Source organism: Indicator indicator, chromosome 35 (genome assembly GCF_027791375.1).
Source record: "Indicator indicator isolate 239-I01 chromosome 35, UM_Iind_1.1, whole genome shotgun sequence".
Classification (NCBI taxonomy): Eukaryota; Metazoa; Chordata; class Aves; order Piciformes; family Indicatoridae; genus Indicator; species Indicator indicator.
The window spans coordinates 5,988,725-6,009,570 of record NC_072044.1 but is presented as its reverse complement, the minus strand read 5'-3'; the positions used below and the strand labels follow the sequence as shown (position 1 = coordinate 6,009,570).

The 20,846-nt window shown below is 56.6% G+C and overlaps 1 protein-coding gene across 2 annotated transcripts; it reads right to left on the bottom strand.

The window, feature by feature from the left end:
• Positions 1 to 1,618: 1,618 nt before the first annotated feature.
• Positions 1,619 to 19,455, bottom strand: TEAD3 (TEA domain transcription factor 3). Of its 2 annotated transcripts, none has more exons than XM_054395979.1 (12): positions 19,439 to 19,455; positions 13,990 to 14,165; positions 11,003 to 11,067; positions 8,094 to 8,156; positions 5,006 to 5,143; positions 4,717 to 4,760; positions 4,563 to 4,612; positions 4,015 to 4,154; positions 3,154 to 3,327; positions 2,838 to 2,978; positions 2,479 to 2,631; positions 1,619 to 1,732 (listed from the first exon to the last, which is right to left on the bottom strand). In XM_054395979.1, the coding sequence occupies exons 2-12, from the start codon at positions 14,123 to 14,125 to the stop codon at positions 1,619 to 1,621; spliced, it is 1,218 nt and encodes a 405-aa protein (XP_054251954.1). In that variant the 5' UTR covers positions 14,126 to 14,165; positions 19,439 to 19,455. The 2 variants fall into 2 exon arrangements, with proteins under 2 accessions (XP_054251954.1, XP_054251953.1); XM_054395978.1 differs by lacking the exon at positions 19,439 to 19,455 and adding an exon at positions 5,434 to 5,445 and having other exon boundaries at positions 4,015 to 4,148; positions 4,551 to 4,612; positions 13,990 to 14,185.
• Positions 19,456 to 20,846: the final 1,391 nt, after the last annotated feature.

The following is a 20,846-nucleotide window of genomic DNA, read 5'->3' as shown; positions in this document are numbered from 1 at the left end:
CCACCCTGGCTGTCACTGCCACTGCCACCAAACCCAACCTCTGTCCCTCTGCATTCCTCCTGCACCCCAGAGATGCTCTCCCCATGCTGTGCCTTTGTCTTGGACCTGGCACACTGACTTGGCTTATTTTGGGCTGCGGCTACAAAAACACCTCCAAGCAGACCCCGTCCCCTATCCTGGTGTCCCTCCTATCCTCTCTCCCCTCTCTGTCCCAAACTCTGCCCACTCACAGCCTCACCCTATTTTGCACAATATGCTTCTCCCACAGGAGCTGACTCCCCAGCCACTTCCCATGGGATGCAGGCAAGTGGGGAGTAGCTGAAACTGGCACAGAAAAAAAGGCAAAAAAGGTGAAAGAGCACCACCCTACCCTCCCCCAACCCCAAAAGAGAGAAAATGTGCACATGCAGGGTGAAGAGGCAAACCTACCCTCACTGCACTGCCATTACTCTTTGGCAAGTGACTGCAGGGGTACATTTCCCCCCCACCACCCCATGAAAGCAGGCACAAAGCTCAGGGGATCCCACTGCCACATGAACACTGGGCTCTGTTCTGTAGTGACCTCAGAGAGATGGAGACATCCCCAAGCCTTCTCTACACAAGCCCCATCCCCATCTCCGACCCAGCAAACCCAATTGCGTCACCTCTTCCGGTCACTGGCACATGCATGGTGCAAGTGGAGCAGGTCTGGGGCACTGCAGAGGGGAATCATTCCGATTATAAGCTTGGTGTCTTTTTAAAAAGTATTAAAAGCACTTGAATTTTAAAAAACGAGAGAAAAATAGAGCCAGAAAAAATGGTTTGCATTGTTGATGCCCTCATGCCTTCAGCACCATTTGCTCCTGGTGCCCCAGGCAAGTGTAGAGAAGGAGCATACCAGTTTACAATACCTGGGCAGAAGGTGCATCCCGGGTGCTGATCCCCAAGGGAGAAGGAGGATCCCAGGGTCCAGCACCCAAGAAAAAGAAGCATCCCAGATGCCAGTCCTTGGGGAGAAGCATCCTAGGTGCCAGTACCCATCAGCATTTCCCCCTGCCATCCTGCCCTGCCTTGCTCCCCCCTTATCACATCCATCCCCACATCTCCACCACTGCCTGGGCTCTGCTGGGTAGTGTCAACACCACAGCCACTGCCATGCATTCAATGGATTTGGGACCAGACCTGGCACAATGCCACGTCCTCCAGCCCATCCATGCTCGCTCCCTCCACTCATGATCAGGATCATATCTGAGTGAGGAAGGAGCAGAAGGAGGGGTTGGATTGTCCTCCACTCCAACATCCCACTGCTGGTGGCATGGTGGGCTCCCAGCCTTCCTTGGCAACACCGAGACCCAGTCTCTTCCCATCCAGCGCTGGCCAAGGGGTTTACTTCCTCCCTCTGCTTCTTTTCCCATTCTTCCTTTTTTTTTTTTTTTTTTTAACATTTATTAAAAAAAAAAAAAGAAACTGTTCCTAAGTAGAAAACATCTCCAATTGCAAGTCAGTCTGTTTTGGCTATTGTTTTTCTTCCTCCTCTTCCTCTCTTCAAATGACTTCTCACAAGGCAACAGGCATGGGCGGCTTTTCTGTGTGGCCCCCTCCCTCCATTGTACCCCTCGTCCCCTGTTCCTGGGGGGCCCTAGTCCTTGACCAACTTGTAGACGTGGTGCTGGGCGCCGTGCTCGCTGGTGGACACCTCAAAAACGAAGGCAATGCAGAGCAAGGTCTCCTGGGTGTCCCTGTTTGTCACAACCTGTGGCAGAGGGGAGAACAGGTGAGGAGGGGGCTGAGCCCCTGGAGAGATGCTGTGGTTTGGAGGGTAGCACGGGCTCAGGTACAGCCAATTTAATTGCACCACCAAAAATGTGCTACCCAGTTTTTGGGGGGAAGGGAGTGTGTCACAGGGGCTCAGGCACAGATGGTGCCTTGGTACTGCCAGGGCAAGAGGCACACAGCGGGGATTGCAGGGTTGGTGCTGCCATGGTCTCAGTGCTCCTGGTGGGAATCATAGAATCATGGAATTGTTTGGGTTGGAAGGGATCTTAAAGATCATCCAGTTCCAACCCTGCTGACATGGGCAGGGACACCTCCCACCAGCCCAGGTTGCTCAAGGCCTCATCTAGCCTGGCCTTGAACACCTCCAGGGAGGGGGCATCCACAACCTCCTTGGGCAATCTGTTCCAGTGTCTCATCACCCTCGCTGTCAAGAATTTCTTTCTAATCTCCAGTCCGAATCTCCCTTCTTCCAGCTCCTTTGTAAAAAGTCCCTCCCCAGCTCTCTTGCAGCCCTGTCAGGTACTGGAAGGCTGCTCTAAAGTCTCCCTGGAGCCTTCTCTTTGACAGGCTGAATAGTCCCAACTCCCTTATCCTGTCACCATGGGGGAGGTTCTCCAGCCCTCTAATCATCTTCACAGCCTCCTCTGGACCTGCTCCAACAGTTTGGTGTCCTTTTTGTGTTGGGGACAGCAGAATCGCTGCCTGGAAAAGGCAAGGAGGTACCTGCAGGATCGTGAAATTCTCCAGGACGCTGTTCATCATGTACTTCTCTGGGAGGTGTTTGAGCTTGTGGATGAAGTTGATCATGTACTCGCACATGGGGGAGCGGTGGATGCGGTAGACGAAGCGGCCGCTCTCCAGCCGTGCGTACTCTGTCTGCAGGGGACAGCTGGAGTCAGTAGCCACCTCAAATATCATGGGAAACATGGCCATGGGCAGGGGGTGGCCAAATAGGACATGGTGGTGTCTTCTCCACCCATGGGCAGGCATGCACCCATGTCTCCTACACCCAGCTCTAGGGATTTCTCCATCCTGAGACCAAATTCCCAGCCCTTCCTGATGCAGTGGGGCATGGGACTCACCTCCACTTTCTCCACGACCTGCTTTCCAAAGGAGCACACCTTGGTGGAGACTGTGATGGTCATGTTCTCTGCACTGCTGTACTGGCTGCTGACACCATAGAAAGTCCCTGGCCCGTCCTGGATCGTGCTGTTCAGATCCGCCTGGAGAGGTGAGAGTAGGGAGAGGGTCCCATTAGGTGGCATTACACTCAATGGAGATGGGGGACACCAGGTGACAAGAGCTGCCCAGGATGCTTCTGCTCCATTAGAGCCCAAGCTGCAACAAGCCCATGGCTCAAGGACAACCCTCCCTATCCTCATCCTCCCAGCACTGTACCCAAAATTTGACGAGAAAGAAGGAGTTCTGGGGGCCACGCTCATAGAGCTCCTTGAGGCCACCTTTCTTCTCGGGGAACTTGTCGTAGATCTGGCGGATGTCCACGGCCTCCAGCAGTGGGTCACTGTACGAGGGGTTCGTCTGGCCAATGTGCACAAAGAGGTGTTTGCTGTACTGTAAGGACAAGGATGGTGGTGGTGAGACACAACCAAAGAGGTCAGCTAGAATCTTAGAACCACAGAACTGTTTTGGTTGGAAATGCACTCTAAGATCAAGTCCAACCATAGACCAAACACCACCATGGCCACTAAACCATGTTCCCTAGTGCCATGTCCACACATCTCTTGAACACCTCCAGGGATGGGGACTCCACCACCTCCCTGGGCAGCCTGTTCCAATGACTGACCACTATTGCAGGAAAGATATTGTTCCTCGTGTCCAACCTAAACCTCCCCTGGCACAATTTCAGGCCATTTCCTCTCCCTGATACTAGGGAGAAGAACCCAATCCCCACCTGGCTCCAGTCTCCTTTCAGGGAGTTGTAGAGAGCAATGAGGTCTCCCTTCAGCCTCTACTTCTCCAGACTAAACACCCCCAGGTCCCTCAGCTGCTCCTCCCCAGCCCTGTTCTCCAGATCCTTCCTAAGCTTTGTTGCTCTTCTCTGGACCTGCTCCAGCTCTTCAATGTCCTTCTTGGACTGAGGGGCCCAAAACTGAACCCAGGATTCAAGTTGTGGCCTCCTCAGTTCTGAGTACAGGGGAGTGATCTCTGCCCTGGTCCTGATGACAGCAAGATGCCACAAAGCACAGCAGGGATGGCAACCACCCCAGCTGGATGGGGTCACACACAGGGGGCTGTTACCGTTTCGGTGTCCCGTGGCACCTCCATGAAGGCTGAGTACTCGAGAAGCCGCAGCTTGGTGGAGGCGATGGTGCGGTCCTGCCAGACGGGCACAGCAGAGGCGGCTGGCGGCAGTGGAGCCAGAGACTCATAACCTGGATGCACACACACATAGAGTGACCATCTGTGAGCTGGGCTGGGCCCCACCCTGCACCACCACAGCTCTGCTGTCCTTACTGCATTCCCCCCCCACCCAGTACATCCCAGAAGTGAGATTTTCAGGGAATTTTGGCTAAAATATGAGATTTAGTTTGGGGTTTGGCCAAGCATGGGCAGTGCCAGTCCCACTCCTGGGTAGGAAGGGACTGGGGGGCAACACAGCAGGACCAGCAAGATTCTGCCCACTGTGGGGCTTTTCACTGTGGGTTTAAACCCATTTTTTTCCCTTGACAGAGCTGGGAAGTGGACTATGAGTGAGACAGTGCCACAGGGCAGGGGACAAGTGGGATCTGGCAGGGGTGCAGGGTGCCTTGCTAGAGGGCAAGGAGGACACTTACTGGCTAGTGATGAAGGCATGGGTGGCTGGATGGGGTAGGCTGGTTGTGCAAATGGTTTAATGCTGCAAAGCAAAGTGCATCATTAGCTTAATGAAGCCCAGGTTGACCCAGCTCCAGAGCAGGTGGGGTCCTGGCCAGCACAGCAGTGGGGGGTGTTCGTACTTACTCCTGAGAGGGTCCAGGCTGTCCTGGGATAGGCCCACTCCAAAACTGAGGGAACAGCACAAGGAGGAGTCAGCAGCTTCTGACTGCCCCCCACCCCTGCAGATTCCCTTCCTCTCCTGCTGCAAACTGCAGGGACCCCCCAAATCCTCTCCTGCATTGTGACTATGCCTGAGAGTGGTGATGGCATCAATCCTCTGTCCCCTACGCAGCTTGGGCACAGGGATCCCTGACCCCACCCCAATTCAGTGTTTTTCTCTGGAGCCACCAGAGAAAAGGGGCCAGGTCCTTACCCTGGGGGCAGCAGAGAAGACAGCCTGAGGAAGAGGAGGAGGGGGGCTGAGCTTGTTCTGCAGGACGCTTGCTGACACGATCTGCGCGGAGGACATGGAAGCCATGCTCTGCAGAGCCTTATCCTTCGAGACCTGGTCCTGGCAGGGACAGGGAGAAGATGGGAGGTTACAGGGGCAGACAGACCACCCCCCAAAAGCTGTGTGCCCAGCAGGTTCTGCAAAGCTCAAAACTGGGTGTGCAGCTTATCTACGGGACCAGGGCAGGGGCATTCTCACCCACCCTCCTAAAAATACACCCAAAATGCTTGAAGCTTGCAAATGTCTCCTGCACAGAAGCTGATGGGTCTGGAAGGGGTCCTTGCTCCCCCCGGGAGTGGGGCAAAAGGCAATGGGAAACAAAAGGTATCACAAAGTCAAGTTCAACTTACCAGGTTCATAGCCTGTGCACAAAAGAAAGGAAAACACAAAGGTTAGAGAGTGGTGGGCACCACAGGCATCATGTGCATCCCATGAGCTGTGTATCCTACCCCAGCTCTTTGCCACAGCCTGATCTGGGAAGCAAACCCTTTGACCTGGCTGGGCATATGCCACCAGGAAGTGGAGGCCAAAGCCTTCTGCTGCATTAGGGCTGCTGTGGTGAGCCAGGCTTGTGCCTTTAAAGGCTTTTGCATCCTTTATCACCCTCAGCAGCCCTCAGTGTGTGCAGCCAGGGCATAGAAAGGAAGATCCTCCTGGCTCCTGGCCAGCAAAGGGTACCTGTACCTGGCTGCCCTGGGCTCTGGGCACCAAGTTCCCCCTGTGCACCCTGGGGACAAACCCCCTGTGCTAGGTGGGCATTTACACAGGACACCAATATTTTGTCCTTTTCCCTTTTGCTCTAGCCATCATGGCAGCTCTGAGGAGGAGATCTCGTGCACAGAGCCAGGCTGCTCCTCCAGCTGCATTACTGGGACATGGGTGTTCTGGTCCTACCACATGTCCTCTATCTTCCCTCTGAACCATCCTCAGGGAGGAATTGCTTCCTTTCTCTTCACCTGGGGCAGGGCAGGGCAGGAGTGTGGGCATGCAGCCACACACTGGGCAGCACCAACACACACAGGGCTGTAGCTTAAAAACATCTCTGTATGAATCCATGCTGGGAGGGAGATTCCATTTGACAGGACAAGTGGTGGGTGAGGGCAAAGGGCTGTCTGTGCTGGGCTCTGCCTCCCAGTATGGCTGGGAGTTTTGCATCCACAGCTCAAGAGGATCTCTGCCTCGGTTCTTCCCTGACTAATTCCTGCAGGCAGTGGAGCCAAGGATGGAGAGTGGAGCCTAGGACACCAGCCTCCATCCCTAGATCCTGGGGTTGGTGAAGTGTCTGCTTTCGGGACATGATGTCCCCTGCTTTTTGGACCTTGAGATCATGGCTCTGACTCCACCAGTGTGTCCTCAACCTCTGCCTGCCCCTTGTCCTAAGCAATGTGGTAAGGAAAGGTGATTTTATTGTATTTTAAGTTTCTTGTCTTCTATTCCATTCTGGTTTAGCCTTTTGGTTTTCTGTACAAAGGTTTCTGCTGTTGCTGCCCCTGCTGCCTGTGCTCCCTTCTTAGCTGTGCCTCTTGTGCTTGGGAGCTGGACTTGGGTTTAAGACATCCTAGCCCAGGGGATCCTCCCAAAAGAGTTTTGGGTGCCCTCTCCTGGCTTCTCCCAGCAGACCAAACCCACTGGGGTGTCATGGGGCAGCAGGGGCCTTGCTGAAGGGATTTGTAGAGCATGGCTTGGTGGGCTCCCAGGCAATGCGAGTCAGAGCTCAGTGCCAGAAACTTGGACACAGCGCCCAGGACAAGCAGATGGGGTCATGGGGAGCTGGTGATGCTTTTGGGACCTTGATGAAGTCATGGCAAGGGGCTTAAAGGTTTTTGTGGCCCCTGCTGCCAGTCTCAGTTTCAGAGGCTTGAACACAGCATCTGGTATATAAGGGGACGGGGTCATGGGGAGCTGGTGATACTTTCGGGACCTTGAGGTCATGGCAAGGGGTTACAAGGTTTTCATGGCTTTCACAATGGCCTTGACAAGGCAGCAGGTCCTGGTCCCCCCAGATCCTGCCCACAGAGAAGCTCCCCAGTGTGATGGTGCAGGGATAAAGCCCAAGGCACAGTGGGAACCACTCTGTCCCCCACCTCAGACTGTGTGGGTCCAGCTCGAGCAGGGCTTGGTCCTTGGGAAATGTTCCCAGTCCTGCCCACGTCCCCACTCATCATCAACCTCCCACCTGCCACAAAACTCACGGGCATGGTTAGGGAAGGGTTAGTCGGGCTTCAGTTAGGAGGAAGGAAGAAAAGAGAAGCCAACCAGAGAAAAGGATGAACCAGTTTTTCCTCACTCAGTTCCATTGGCCCCTGGAACCACAGGCTGCCCTGGCACTGCCATGTCCCATCCCTGGCACTGCTGTGCTCCCTCCCTAGCAGCATGGCTCCTGCCAGTATGGCCCCATCAGACCTGCTGCTACCCACATACATCCCTGAGGTGCCACATGGGCTGTATTTAGACCCTGGAGCACCACAAGCTGTGAGGCTGGCAGCCTGCATGGACCCTCAGGACTACCCTACTTCTGCCCCGGCACCTGTCATGAGTGGGGACAGGTCTCAGCTGGGGTAGGGGGAGGCTTTGCACCCCTTGCTTGAATCTCAGTTTCCCTCCCTGGCTGCTCTGGGGAGGTCCTTCCTCTCCTGAGAGAAGCTCAGAAGAGGGGACAGTCATTGTGCCTCACCAGAGGAGGGTGAGGTCCTTGTCTGGGCTAAAGATGGGGATTTGGCACCCAAATTCACCCTCCTAGGGGTGAAAAATGGGCTCTACGGTCCTCAACAAGCCTTTGAAATGGACTCTTCTCCTTGCACTTCTCTCTGGGCATCGCACAACAATGCCACTGAAAACGATGCCATTAAAAACCCATCTGGACCCAGGAGCCAAGGGAGGGGGAAGGAAAAAAAAAACACTAAAAAGAGAGAATTAACAAAGGCAAGCAAGCGGCATACCACAGAGCCCAGGGTGTTAGTGGTGAAGTGAGTAGGCAGGGTGGAGGGCAGGCAGGACTGGGGGCGCATACCTTCAGCTTGGACTGAATCTCACGAGATTTCCGCCGGGCAAGAACCTGCAAGTGGCTAGAGACCTGCAGAGAGAGAGCAGAAGGAGAGGGGGAACAGCAGAGCCGTCAACCAGAGGAGAGGAGAAGGAAGGAGGAGGGGCTGCCCATGCTCACAAAGACACCGCCGCGGACACCTGGGCAAGGGCACCAACGTACCTTGATGCCAACCTGGTACTCCCGCACCTTCTTCCGAGCTAGAACCTGTATGTGGCTGGACACCTAGCACCCGCCATGCCATTCGGAAAGGAAAACACAGACAGCGTGAAGATGCGTTCCCCACTTCAGGTGGGATGCTCTCCACAGGGAAGGAAGTGTGGAAAAGGGAGGGGAGCACATGAGGTGTTGGGGGTGATGCTCCTGGAGATGCTGCTGAGAGTCCACCACAAGCTGGAAGGAAGAAAATTGGTCGGGATGCCCCAAAGCTGCACTGGCTGATGCTTGTTTGTGTCCTTCCTGAGGGTGGAGATCCTCAGAGGGAAGTTGCTGCAGTTGGGACTTCCGAGACAGAGCGAGCACCACAACCCTGTGTGCAATGAGGTGCTGCTTGCATGTGGTGCTGAGGACATGGCCCAGCTGGTCTGCAGTGCCCCAGGTTACCCCAACTCAGACTGCAGCAGGACTGCTGGTCCCAAGGCAGACCTGGGAGGGACTGGCTCATTCGCTGGGCTCCTGATTTTGCAGGTGAGAAAAATGAGAAGAGGGTTTTTTATGTGTCCTGAAGATTAATCAATATGTGCTCAGGTGACCAAGAAGGCCACCAGCATCGTGGCCTGGATCAGCAATGGTGTGACCAGCAAGAGCAGGGCAGGGATTGTCCCCTTGTACTCAGCACTGGTGAGACCACACATTGAGTACTGGGCTCAGTTTTGGGCCCCTCAGTCCAAGAAGGACATTGAGAGGCTGGAGCAGGTCCAGAGAAGGGCAACAAAGCTGGGGAAGGGTCTGGAGAACAGGGCTGGGGAGGAGCAGCTGAGGGACCTGGGGTTGTTCAGCCTAGAGAAAAGGAAGCTAAGGGGAGACCTCATTGCTCTCTACAACTCCCTGAAAGGAGGCTGGAGACAGGTGGGGGTCAGGCTCTAGTCTCAAGGAACAAGTGACAGGATGAGAGGAAATGGCTTCAATTTGCACCAGGGGAGGTTTAGGTTGGACACAAGGAACAATTTCTCACCCAGAAGGGTTGTCAAACCCCGGAACAGGCTGCCCAGGGTAGTGGTGGAGTCCCCATCCCTGGAAAGACATGGTTCAATGGTGACCTGGCAGTGTGGGTTAAGGGTTGGACTCAATGATCTTGGAGATCTTCTCCAACTTTAATGATTCCATGATTCTATGACCCCAGCAGAGCAGAATCCAAAGATGTCAGGAAAGATTCAGGTGCCTGCCCATAGCCTGGGTGGGGGACCCTGCACCTACTGGGGCTGATTTTGGCTGATCCTTCAACCAGTGCCAGGCTGTCCAGGACACAGAGGGGACAATTCCATGTGTCCCTTCCTGAGTCCTTTTGCCCAGCACTGCATCCTTCCCCCCATGGAAGTGGAGGCAGGAGGTCCACTGAAGGCTTTAAGCCAGAAGCCAAGAGCTGTTCAACATTGACCTGAACACAAGGACAGTGGCCAGACTTGTCCCTCCCCATCCAGCACTCTGGAGGGATGTTCTCCTCAGCGGGACCAGTGTCCTTCCTTTCTGGGGACTTCTGGCACAACAGTCCCAACATGTGTCCCCATGCCCCACATAGACCTGCTCGCCAGCACCCTGGGCTACCAGCTCTGCAAAGACAGGCAGCACAGGGATCACAGTCATTGGGGGACAGGCTGGAGGCCACCATGGAGGGGAAGGAAGAGCCAGATGTGTGACAAACGGACATGTCCCATCGAGGACAGCCCTCAGACAAGTTTGGACTCTGGAACAAGGGTGCAGTGAGGGCTGGCACGTGGGATGGATGTGACCCTGCCCATGTGCTGGGCAGCAGAAGGAGCTCTTTGTTCATCAATAGCTAAAGGGCTGGGGGCAAGAGAATGGGGACAGACTCTTCTCAGTGGTGTCTGGTGACCGGACAAGGGGCACAAACTGGAACCCAAAAGGTTCCATCTGAACATGAGGAGAAAATTCTTAGGTGTGAGGGTGCTGGAGCCCTGGAGCAGGCTGCCCAGAGGAGGCTGTGGGAGTCTCCTTCTCTGGAGAGCTTCCAAACCCTCCCTGGCCATTGTGATCCTGGGCAAGCTGCTGTGGGTGCCCTGCTTTAGCAGGGGGTTGGACTGGGTGATCTCCAGAGGTCCTTTCTGAACCCTACCATGATGGGATTCTGTGACCATTGTGTGCCCCCTGCCTTGACAGCATCCTTGCCTGCCCCACCACCCAGCCTCGCAGGGCAGTGAGGGTGTGACAAAGGTTCTGTGATACCTCTGGACTCCCCAGTAGCAGTACCCCAGCCCTGCACAGCCTGTCCCCTGGCTGAGATGAGGATTTGACAGTGCCTTCACCATGGCATCTGGCATAAAGTTTGGCAAGGAGCAGAGGTGGAAACAGTGCCCACACCCAGATGGAGCAGCAAGGAGATGAACACACTGCTGGGATGGAGATTTCAAGGGCTCAAGCCACCCATGGGGTGACCCCAGCCTGGTATGCTGGGAGTTGATGCCCTCTGCCCCACGTCCCAAATTCCAGGCCATCCCCAAGACCCATCTGGGATGGAGCAACCCAAGGCAGTTTGCTCACAGATGAAGCTGCCAGCAGCAATGGTGGCTCCAGACGGGCAGAGAGCTCTAGAGGACAGGCAATGCAGCCAGACACCCACTCCCCACCCTGGCATACCTGGCAACCCCCTTCTGCACCCCCAGGCCCTCCCAAGAGAAGAAGCAGAGCCATGGCCTCACCTGCTTCCTTGTCCGCGTCTTCCCTGTCCGCAGCTTGATGTACCGTGCGATCAGTTCGTTCCGACCTGCAGGCAGAGCCAGGGGTCAGCCCCGGGCAAAGAGGGGGGCAGGGGCACCGGCCCCAAAAGGCACCTCTGGTCCCCCACCTGGCCTGATGATGCTACTCCGTGATGAGGTTGGTCCTTAACAAGAGAGGCACCACCAGGAGATGGCGCTGCCAGGACAGCTGTCCTGCCCAAGGGGACATGAGGGTGGCCTGAAGGGACACTGAGGTGGCCAGTTCCTCCTGTCAAGTCCATGAGACCCACCTTGTGACCGCCTACCCACTGGCTTTGGCAGCCCCTCCCAGGCACAGTGGGGTTCAGAGGGAGAGGTGGCAACCTTCAGCTACCACAGCACTGTCCCCAACCAAAGACCCCCCAAAAGCCATCCTGGGGATAAGCTAATGAACCCAGTCCCAACAATCCTTCTCAGGCCTTCTTCCCGTTTGTGATCCATGCTGACCTTTCCACCAGTATTTCCTAACGTCCTGGGTCTAATTCAAAGCAGAAGTTGCTTTTGGGCCACATTTTGGGGGCCAGCTGTGGCCAATCGACATTCAAACGTCAGAGCAGCTGGGAGCTCTCTATTGCGGGGCCCTGGCTTCCCCCCCGCCCCAAAACTTCGCTGCCACCACACTCCCTGTGCCCGGGGGCAGCCCAGCACACCAGATTTATTTTAAAGGACCAGATGGTCATGGTTGGAACTTGTCGAAATGCCCTTGGAAAGGGCTTCAGCTTGGAGGAAAAAAAAAGAATCTCTTAAAAAAAAAAAAGCCCTCTTCCTCCCCTGCTTCTTCCAGCCCAACCAGTCCCATCCCAGCCCTGGAGCAACTGGGCTCTCCTGGAGGCGGGGGGGACACACTCATATGGGGACAGACAGACAGGACCAGGTGTCATGCAGAGATGGCTGTGCCATGGGGTGCCAGCCCTAGAACTGGTGGGTGACTGAGTCCAGTATGAGTCCTGGAGATGGGGGCACCCCAAAGCAGTGAGCACAGCTCCCATCTCTCCCACCACACCCAGTCTGCCCTGACTCCTTGATCTCGGTTAGCACTTAATGAGGGCCAGGTCCCCAAGGGCAGCCTCCAAGCCCAGGGGTGATGATGCCCACAGCCAAGAGGTGCAGGCAGAGGGGACAATGCTGAGCCCCAGTTTGGGTTGACCCAGCAGCACAGCATCCCATTCTGCACACCTCATGCCCAAGACCCATCCTCTCCCAATCCATATGCAGCCCATGGGAAAGAAATAATGGAAATAAGAATGGAAAATATGGGAGAAAAATGTGGGTGCCTTCATGTACCCTGGTGGGGCAGTGCTAGCCCAACACCCAGTGCCTAGCACCTACTGCCCAGTGCCAAACATCTCCTGCACCCATCCTGCCTCACACCTCATCCCAGTCACTACTCAATGCTGCACACTTGGAGCCATTCCCATGCCTGTCCCTGTCCTGGTGATTCACCTTGGCCCTGGCCCATGCCATTCCCTCAGAGAGGGCATGTCTGTCCTCCAAATTGCCACATTCCCCAAATTCCTCTCCCCTGACACCACCACGTGAACCAGTTGTACTGGTTGGCTTAAAAATAACCCAACAGGCAGTGAGTGCCTGTCCTGCACCCTCTCCCATCCTCCAGTTCCCACCTGCTTCACCATTCCCACACTGCTGGCACAGGCTGGCATGGCCATGGGCATTCCATGGGATCCCCCCAAAAATTGGGTGGTGGTGGAAAGCAGCCACATCCACACAATTTTATGTCAGATGCTGGCATTGCCTGTGCCACTAGTGTTCTGGGGGTCCCAGTGAGCTCCCCACCACTGGCCAGGAATCCTGGGAGTCCCAGTGGGGAAGTGCTGGGGAGGGCAGGGGGGAGAGATGAAAGGCATCTGGTAAGGGCTGCTGCCTCTTTAAGCAGCTGCCAGATGTCTCCGAAAGGCTGGAAAAACCGGTCGGGGCTCGGCGTGTGCAGTGCAGGGCTCCCGGCACTTCAGCTATTCCGGGAGAAATCCAAAAAATGCACCCACTTGGGAAACCCTCTGCTGCCCCCACCCCAGCCAGCAGGCCCAGACCAGGGGCCCTGGAAAGCAGGGTGGCACTGGCAGCCAGCATGGGGACAGGGACAGTGGCACAGCACTTGCTACAAAGCCATGCTTCCTTTGCCCTGCTTTGCCAGCACGGGATGAGCCATTGCAGCAGCACCCTGGGAGGGTGTATTTAGGAAGCTGGGAATGGAGACGCTGGCCTTGGTCCCTTGTCACTATGGGGTGATGGTGACCTGGTAATCGGTCCCCAGCTCTGAGGTCACCTGGTGGGGACACTATCGGAGGTGGAGAGGAGGAGGCACTAGCCCTTACCTGGCTGCTTTTTGGTGGCACCATACACCCTGTGCCACCATCGCCCCTTGCCTGCTCATGGCAGGGGGTTAGAACTGGATACTCTTTAAGGTCCCTCCCAGCACAAGCCATCCTATGACACCAGAAACTAGGCTGAGACCTCCCCCAGGCTCACTGTGCCAGTAAGGCTGACCAGCTCTGCTGCTGCCAGCACTCACTGAAAGCTGAGCAGGGTGCCAGTTTCTCAGTGTGGGCAGGTGGCCCTTGCCACCAGGTCTGATTGGGGAAGGTTTGGGGAGCGATGCAGAGGCACACAGGAGCAAGAGGGCTGGCACTGGCCCCACAGTCCTGCACCCACTCCCTGCCTGACGGCTTCACCAAACCAGTCCATCCAGCATGGCCGAGAGAGGGAGGGACAGGAGGAAGAGTCAGTGCAGAGGGAGGGGACGTGGGTCACTGCCACCTCGCTGGTCCAGTCCCGGGATGCAACCAGTGAAGTGGCTCTCAGAACTGAGGAGTGCTGGAGAGCAATGGCCTGCTGTGGGTTTGGGTTGGAAGGTTTTACTTTGGCCACCCTGGGCAGTAGCACAGTGCCCTGTCCATGGCCCTCTCACTCACCATACATCTTGCCCTCATCTGAGAGGATGATCTTCCGCCGGCCGCAGGGTGGGTAGATCGCCAGCGCCTCCTGGAAGCTCTGCTCGATGTCCGGACTCCACACACCCTCAGCATCATTGTCCAGACTCTTGTCCATGCCGTCCTGGCCATCTTCCCGCCCCTCCCCGGGGCTGCCGCTGGCGTTCCAGCTGTTGGACGCTATGGTGCTGGCTGCTCTGGGCTCCAACCCCGAGCCCCCACGGACACGCGACAACCTGTCAGGACACAGGGGACACCAGTTAGACCCAGACCTCTTGATGGGGGTATGGGGCTGCAGTGACAGCATGACCCGAGGTCTGGTCCTGACCCCGGTGTCATCCAGAGCCAGGAGCAGCATCCCAGTGTGGGGCAACAGAGACACATACAAGCTTTCCTTGGGGGGCAGAGCCACAATTCCTGTGAGTATCTGCAAATCCAAGCCACAAGTGACCACTTAGGGTCCACTCAAAGTTCAGACGGCAACAGCCCAGATGCTGTTATCCATACAAGAAGGATACATGATCCGTATAAGGAGCTCAGGCCCATGGTACCAATGGGTGACACCTTGGTGGCAGCAGCCCCCCATAACCTGTGAACCTCAACCTGACACTGCTGCCACCCACCCAGTCTCGAAACCATCCCCAGTCCTCCCCAAATCCCTGTTCCACTACCTGGCAAAGGCAGAGCTAGGATCTGAAGGGAGATGCTGAGCCAGACCCCACTAATAGGAACCAGGTGGCCAGAGCCCTCAAGCAGCCCTACCCCTGGCACCAGAAGAGGCCCCTTGCCCTGAGGATGCTCAGACAAGACGCTGGATGTTCCCTGGCTTGTGGGTGATGTCAGAGAACCTTCCCCCATTCTCCTCCTCCTCCTGCCTTTGCCCGGCTCTCGGCACAGTGTTTTGCAATAACATGTTTGGCGGCAGCTGCTGGTGGTGGGAGCAAAGAGGTGTCTCCTGCTCCGCTGTGCTTCCCGGATGAGCTGGGAGTGTACAAAGGTCTCCGGCACAGACATCTCCTTTTAAAGGAACTCCAGCAGCAGCCACTGGCTAAAGAGTGCTCCAAGGCCGCCTTTTTTTTTCCCTTGTCTTTTTTTTTTTTCCTTTTATAAAAAAAGAAACTTCCCCCCCGCCCCAGCCTCCTCATCTCTCACTCCCTTGCCACAATGTGATGTCAGCCCCCTTTGGGTCCCCGCTGCCTGCCCTTGCTGCTGTCACCCCCCCGCCCCGTTCGACTCTCCCCCTCTTGCTGAGCACTGTGGCCAAATAAGGAGAACTGGATTGTAGGATAGATCCAGCCGGCCAAGGGAGCGATGGCGGCAGCGGTGCTGGAGGGCATGCAGGACCCCAAGTCCTGCAGCACCCCATGACACCCTGAGTGCTGTGGCATGTCAAGTCCTACAACACCCCAATTTATATGACATCCTGAGTCCTGCAGCACCCCAAGTCCTATGGAATGTGGCACAGCAAGTGCCATGGCACACTGAGTTCTACAACATCTCAAGTCCTGTGACACTCCAACAACCATGGCACCCCAAGTCCTGCAGCACCCCAAGGTTCATAGAACAAAATTCTTGTGGCACACCAAGTCTCACAATATGCTGAGTCTCATGGCACCACAAGACCCATGGCACACCAAGTCCAGAGACACCCCTAGTCCTCGCATGTTGATTTCCATAACACCCCAAGACTCAAGACACCCCAAGTCTTGCAGCATGCCAAGTGCTGTGACATCCCAAGTCCCATGGCATGCCAAGTCTCATAACACCCCAAGTCCCACAGCACTCTGAGTCCCATGGCATGCTGAGTCCCACACCATTCTGAGTTCTGTGACAAGCCAAGTCTCACAGCACCCCAAGTCCCATAGAACACCAAGTCCCAAGGCACTCTGTGGTGCCTGCTGCAAGAGTGCTCTGTTGGGCAGCCCTGCTCACTGTCCAAACTAAGGAGGGTGTCAGAGACGGGAGGGCAGTCGGACACCACAGTGAGACACCAGGCAGGGACAGTGGGAGTGGCAGATGGGGATGGCCCCAGTGGGACACCCCCCGCCTTACTGCCCCCCTGCAGCCCAGTGAGTGCAGCCAAGCTCCATGCTAGTGGGCATGGAGCTGCCTTGACTAGGTGCTGAGTCCCAGCTGCACCACAGCAGCCCAAGACTGCACAGCAGCTCAGGAAACCCCCAGATGTGGGGGAAGCAGAGACCTCCCAGCTGCACCACAGCCTCCTAACCCCATAGTGACCCTGGAGCCCACAGTACCCTGGGACCACACAGTAGCCCCGTGGCAGCCCAAGACCCCTTTAGATGCACTGTGGCATCCCAGCCTTGAGATGCCACAGTGGTGTGGGACCGTACAGCATCCTTGGACCAAAACGAAGCCCCTGCCCGCCCTAACTGGGGGTGCATTTTGGGGCCAAGGGGGAAGCTATAGGACTAAAGGCAAAGCCACAGGGCTAAAGGTAAAGCTGTAGGGCTGAGAGCAAATCTACAGGGCTGGCTGCACCAGTGTGGAACAAGTAGCATGACCAGTGCCCTGGGTCACCATCCTCATGCTGGGCACTGCCCACAGCACCCCCAGCCCTCCTCACTGTGTGCTCCCCAGCACGGAAATCCCAGCCCTGACTTTTCAGAGAAGGAGGGAAAGGAGCAAGGGTGATGCCAGGGCCAAGGTGCGAGGAAGCAGCTCCTCCTTCCTTTCCACTGAACCTGCTTTCAGCCAGGCCACGACGTTTGATTTCCTGGAGGGAGGGTGCAAGGCAAGGTGCTGACGCAAGGCCTTGCGCCGCGCTCCACCCAGCCCTTACAAAACACCAAGAGGAGCAATTAGCAAACCGGCGGGGCTGGCCAGCCTGTGGGGAGACCGCGGCCAGACCTGCTCCGGGCAGGGAGGGGACTGGACCTGCCGGAAAACATGTCACCAGCTCCTGCTTCCCAACTGCTTCCCGGGGACTGGGGGAGAAACTCCCTCCCATCATGCAGGCACCTCGGTGGGGTTTGGACACACCAGGACCATTGATACATGGTGGGGATGGTTGCTCCCTATGGGGATGCCTACTCTCCATGAGCAGGGATGCTTGCTGGCACCCATGCCAGGAGGGAGCTCTGGCACCCAGCTTGGGAGCTCTTCCTTTGGGGGATGCCACATTCCAGCCCAATGGTGCTGCAGTGGGGCTGCACCCTTGCGAGGTCACCCAGTGGGTGCAGGATGAGTGCCTTCAGTGGGCAGGAAGGATGCTGCCAGGGCAGCCTTATGTCCCCGCAAGGCCAAGACTGTGTCAGGGGACAAGGTTCCCATGGACTCACAGCGCTTGGCCCTGGCACCCTGTGTGGGGGGCACAGGAGATACCCAGAGTTGTGCAGGCAGTTGGGGATGCAGGTCAGCACAAGCTGCTTGGGGCCTGAAGAGCCTGGAGAAGCAACAAAAAGGCTTCTTAAACCTGGCAAAAGCAAAGAGGAGGGGTGCAAAGAGGGAGGGGTGCAAAGAGGGAGGGGTGCAAAGAGGGAGGGGTGCAGGGGAGCTGGGTGTTTACTGGTGAGTGGGGGCTAGGAAATATTTTGGAGGCAGCAGTTGTGGTCAGAGGGGCACAGAGAGCACCTTGCACAGGTGTTGAGATCAGGAGTAGGGTGCTGCTGGGACCAGCACAACCAGCTGTGATAAGGATCAGGTCAGGGGTGTGCAGCAGAGAGCAAAGGGACATAACAGCACAGAGCTGGGGGCTGTGGGACTGTGACATGGGCAGACACCCTGTTCCCGTGCTGGGGGGTGTTCCTCTTCCCCAGCATGCTCGGCCCCAAAAGTATTGCCCCACCTCGTGCACCACAAGGCACAGCCCCAGCAGCACCCACCCACCCCCAAGCCTGTGGCTCAGCTGCACTGGGTCACACAGCAAGGAACTGGGGTCTGCCCAAAGCAATGTGGGTGATGGCCCTTCCTGCCATGCCACCCAGCCCCACCTTGACCAGTGTCACCACACAGGGACCCGATGCCTCTTACTACGCTCCTTGGTGGCATGGGCCACCCCTGTCCTTCCAGCTGTACCATGACCATAAGCAGTGCCACCTCTGGGCTGCCACTCTCCCACTCTTTGCAAACTGGAAGAAGGGAGCATGTATATTGCCATGGTACCCTTCCAAAATGCTGGGGAAGCAGGGCATGGCCACCAGCATCTGCTGCAGCATAGCATGTACCCATCTGGCACCACCTGGGGAAACAAGACATGGGGCAGAGCAGCCTCCAAGGTCTCCTCTTTACCCAGGGCTACTCCAACCCAACAAAGCAGGGCAGAACCAGGACCCCATGGGACGATCCCCTATGGTGCTGGAGACACTGGGGGAGCCACTAGCAGATTCTGTAAAGGTGATGGGGGGGGGGGGGGAGTGGTCCAGCTGCATCCCAGCTCCATTTCATCTTCCCATGTGGGGTGCCTGGGGCAATCCAGCCCTACTCCCTCCCTCCCTGTTCCTGAACCCCACAGCAAAAGGATAAAAGTTCATAGACATGCCTGGGCAGGCATGGCACAGAGCGGGGCTCAGCCTCATACTGCCACAGGCAAAGCACCACCACCAGCACCAGCCTTGGCAAGGGAATGTGTGAGGCTACCAACACCCCCTTCCTGTCACTGTGATTGGTAGCACCCACACCCCAGGGTGAAAGGAGCCCACATTCCCCCTGGTGCTGAGCAGGTGGGGCTCAAGGACACCAGGGCAGGCTTGGAAGTGCAGCCAAGGAGTCACCCTGGCCCCACTGCAGTGAGGTCCCCAAGGACAGATCTCCTGTGGGGACACAGACAGGGGCTGCTCTGTCACACAGCAAGCTCTGCAAGACTCCAAATGAGCAAACACCAAAGCTGAGGCTCCCAGGCACCTCAGCTCTTCCCTATGCCCCCCTGGCACATCAGTGCTCAGCAAAACTGTGGTCAGGGTCCAACAGCAATTTCTTGGCAGGCAGAGGCCTTCCTTAACATGCTTCTTGTTCCAGTCAAGGGTCATTAATGTTTCAGAGGACCCCAGCAAGACCATGACACACCAGTGAAGATACTGCCAAGCCCAGCACCATGCACAGAGCCTAGATGCTCTTGGCTTGGTCAAGCACAACCCTGTGTCATTTTTGGCAATAGCCAAGACCTTTCTGCAGAAGCCCCACATGCCGGGCAGCTTACCCAGGGACCCTTTGGGAATATCCTGCTGCACATCTTGCCCCAAACCAACAAGGGACACCGTCCTGGTTAGCACATGGCTGTCCTGGGGACAACCAGCACCCATTCTGGTGGACGGCAGTGGATAAGCAATATGCATCTGAGCAGGAAGCATGGTGGAAGGAGCTTTGTTTACATTGTGATCCTCTTCCAAACAGCTCCTGGGCTGTGTGTGAGGGATTCCCCAGCTTGAGAAGGGAAGGATGGCTGCCCTCCCAGCCAGGTCTGCACCTCTCTGACGGGGATGACCAGTCACTTGAGACCCCTGGTGTGGGCCAGGGAGCTGGGTGGTGGTGGAGCCCCCTGTGCTCCAGGCCAGCTTCCCATGAGACAGCCCAACTAATTTCGTCCCCTCTATCACTTCCTGCCCCTTCCTGCTTGGCAGGCAGCTCAGGAAGTAATCAGAGTGAGGAAATTACAGAAGGCCACGTGGCAGCATCCCACCAGGGTCTGGAAGTATGGCCAGGGCCACATCAGGCACGTGCCCACCAAAGCCCCACATCCAAAGGTCCCCCATCTCTCAGCAAACCCCTGAGCTCCTGCATCCAGTTGGGGTGCACTCAGTCCTCACTCAGTGGCACAAGGTTGAAGGATGCTCAGACCCAAAGGGCTGTGGGTCAACAAGGAGGAAACATGAGTGAGATTTGCCCCAGAAATATTTGGCCGTGGGGGAATGAGGGGATCAGGCAAACCCCAGGGCACAGCCTGAGATGCTCCATCGTAACAGCAGAACCATGGTGTGGAAAATAACCCTTCCATCTCCTCTTCTTCCTCCAGCCCTAGCTGGGCAGCAGAGCTGGGTTTCACCTGGTGAAGGACCTGAGCCAGTTTTGCTCAAGCCTCCAGGCTCAAGACCTGAGGGCAGGGGACAGACGGACACTGTAATCCAGCCTCCCTGGCCCAATTAGGGCTGCCCTGCCCAGCCAGGCCTGGGCGTTTCACCCAGTAGCGCATAAATAGAAAGCTTTTGCAGCATTAATTGCTCTCTGCATTATGAAATGAGCTGAATGGAAACAACAGGCTTGCAGTCACCTGCCAGGAATGGGCCACAGCCATCCTATGACATCTCCGGTGTTGGCAGCCCATGGCATGGCCAGTGCAGGGTGAAGCACCTGCTGGGGACTGTGGAGTTTGCTTTGCCACTGGGTCAAAATACAACCTTCCTGTGATGTCTCCCACTGATGTTGAGCTTGGACTGGCCCCCACATCCTGAGTTCCCAGGGACTCCTATCACCCCTTGTCCCATGGGGAAGCCATGAGTCTGTGGGGTGAGGGAAGCACCATGGGGAGGCCAGAGCCAGGCAGCCCTCTGCCAGCAGTCAGCTGATGTCCCAGGTACCCTGCCAGACTCACTTCTGGGAGGATAAATATCTCCACAGAGAAGTTTTAGGTACTGTGACCCCATTTCATACCATGACAGCAGGGCCAGAGAAAACATATTCTGGGGGGGACATTGGCTGACAGGTGGGGAGGGGGAGGGGGAGGGGGAGAGGGAGGAGGAGAGGGAGGGGGAGAGGGAGGGGGAGAGGGAGGGGGAGAGGGAGGGGGAGAGCTAGGGGGAGAGCGAGGGGGAGAGAGAGGGCGAGAGCGAGGGGGAGAGGGAGGGGGAGAGGGAGGGGGAGAGAGAGGGGGAGAGAGAGGGGGGAGA

Coding starts and splice junctions, on each gene's coding strand:
- TEAD3 (XM_054395978.1), bottom strand. CDS start 14,125: ATGGACAAGAGTCTGGACAATGATGCTGAGGGTGTGTGGAGTCCGGAC. Junction 11,068..13,989: donor AGATGAGGGCAAGATGTATG/GTGAGTGAGAGG, acceptor CTCTGCCTGCAG/GTCGGAACGAACTGATCGCA. Junction 4,761..5,005: donor TCTTCTCTGCTGCCCCCAGG/GTAAGGACCTGG, acceptor CTGTTCCCTCAG/TTTTGGAGTGGGCCTATCCC.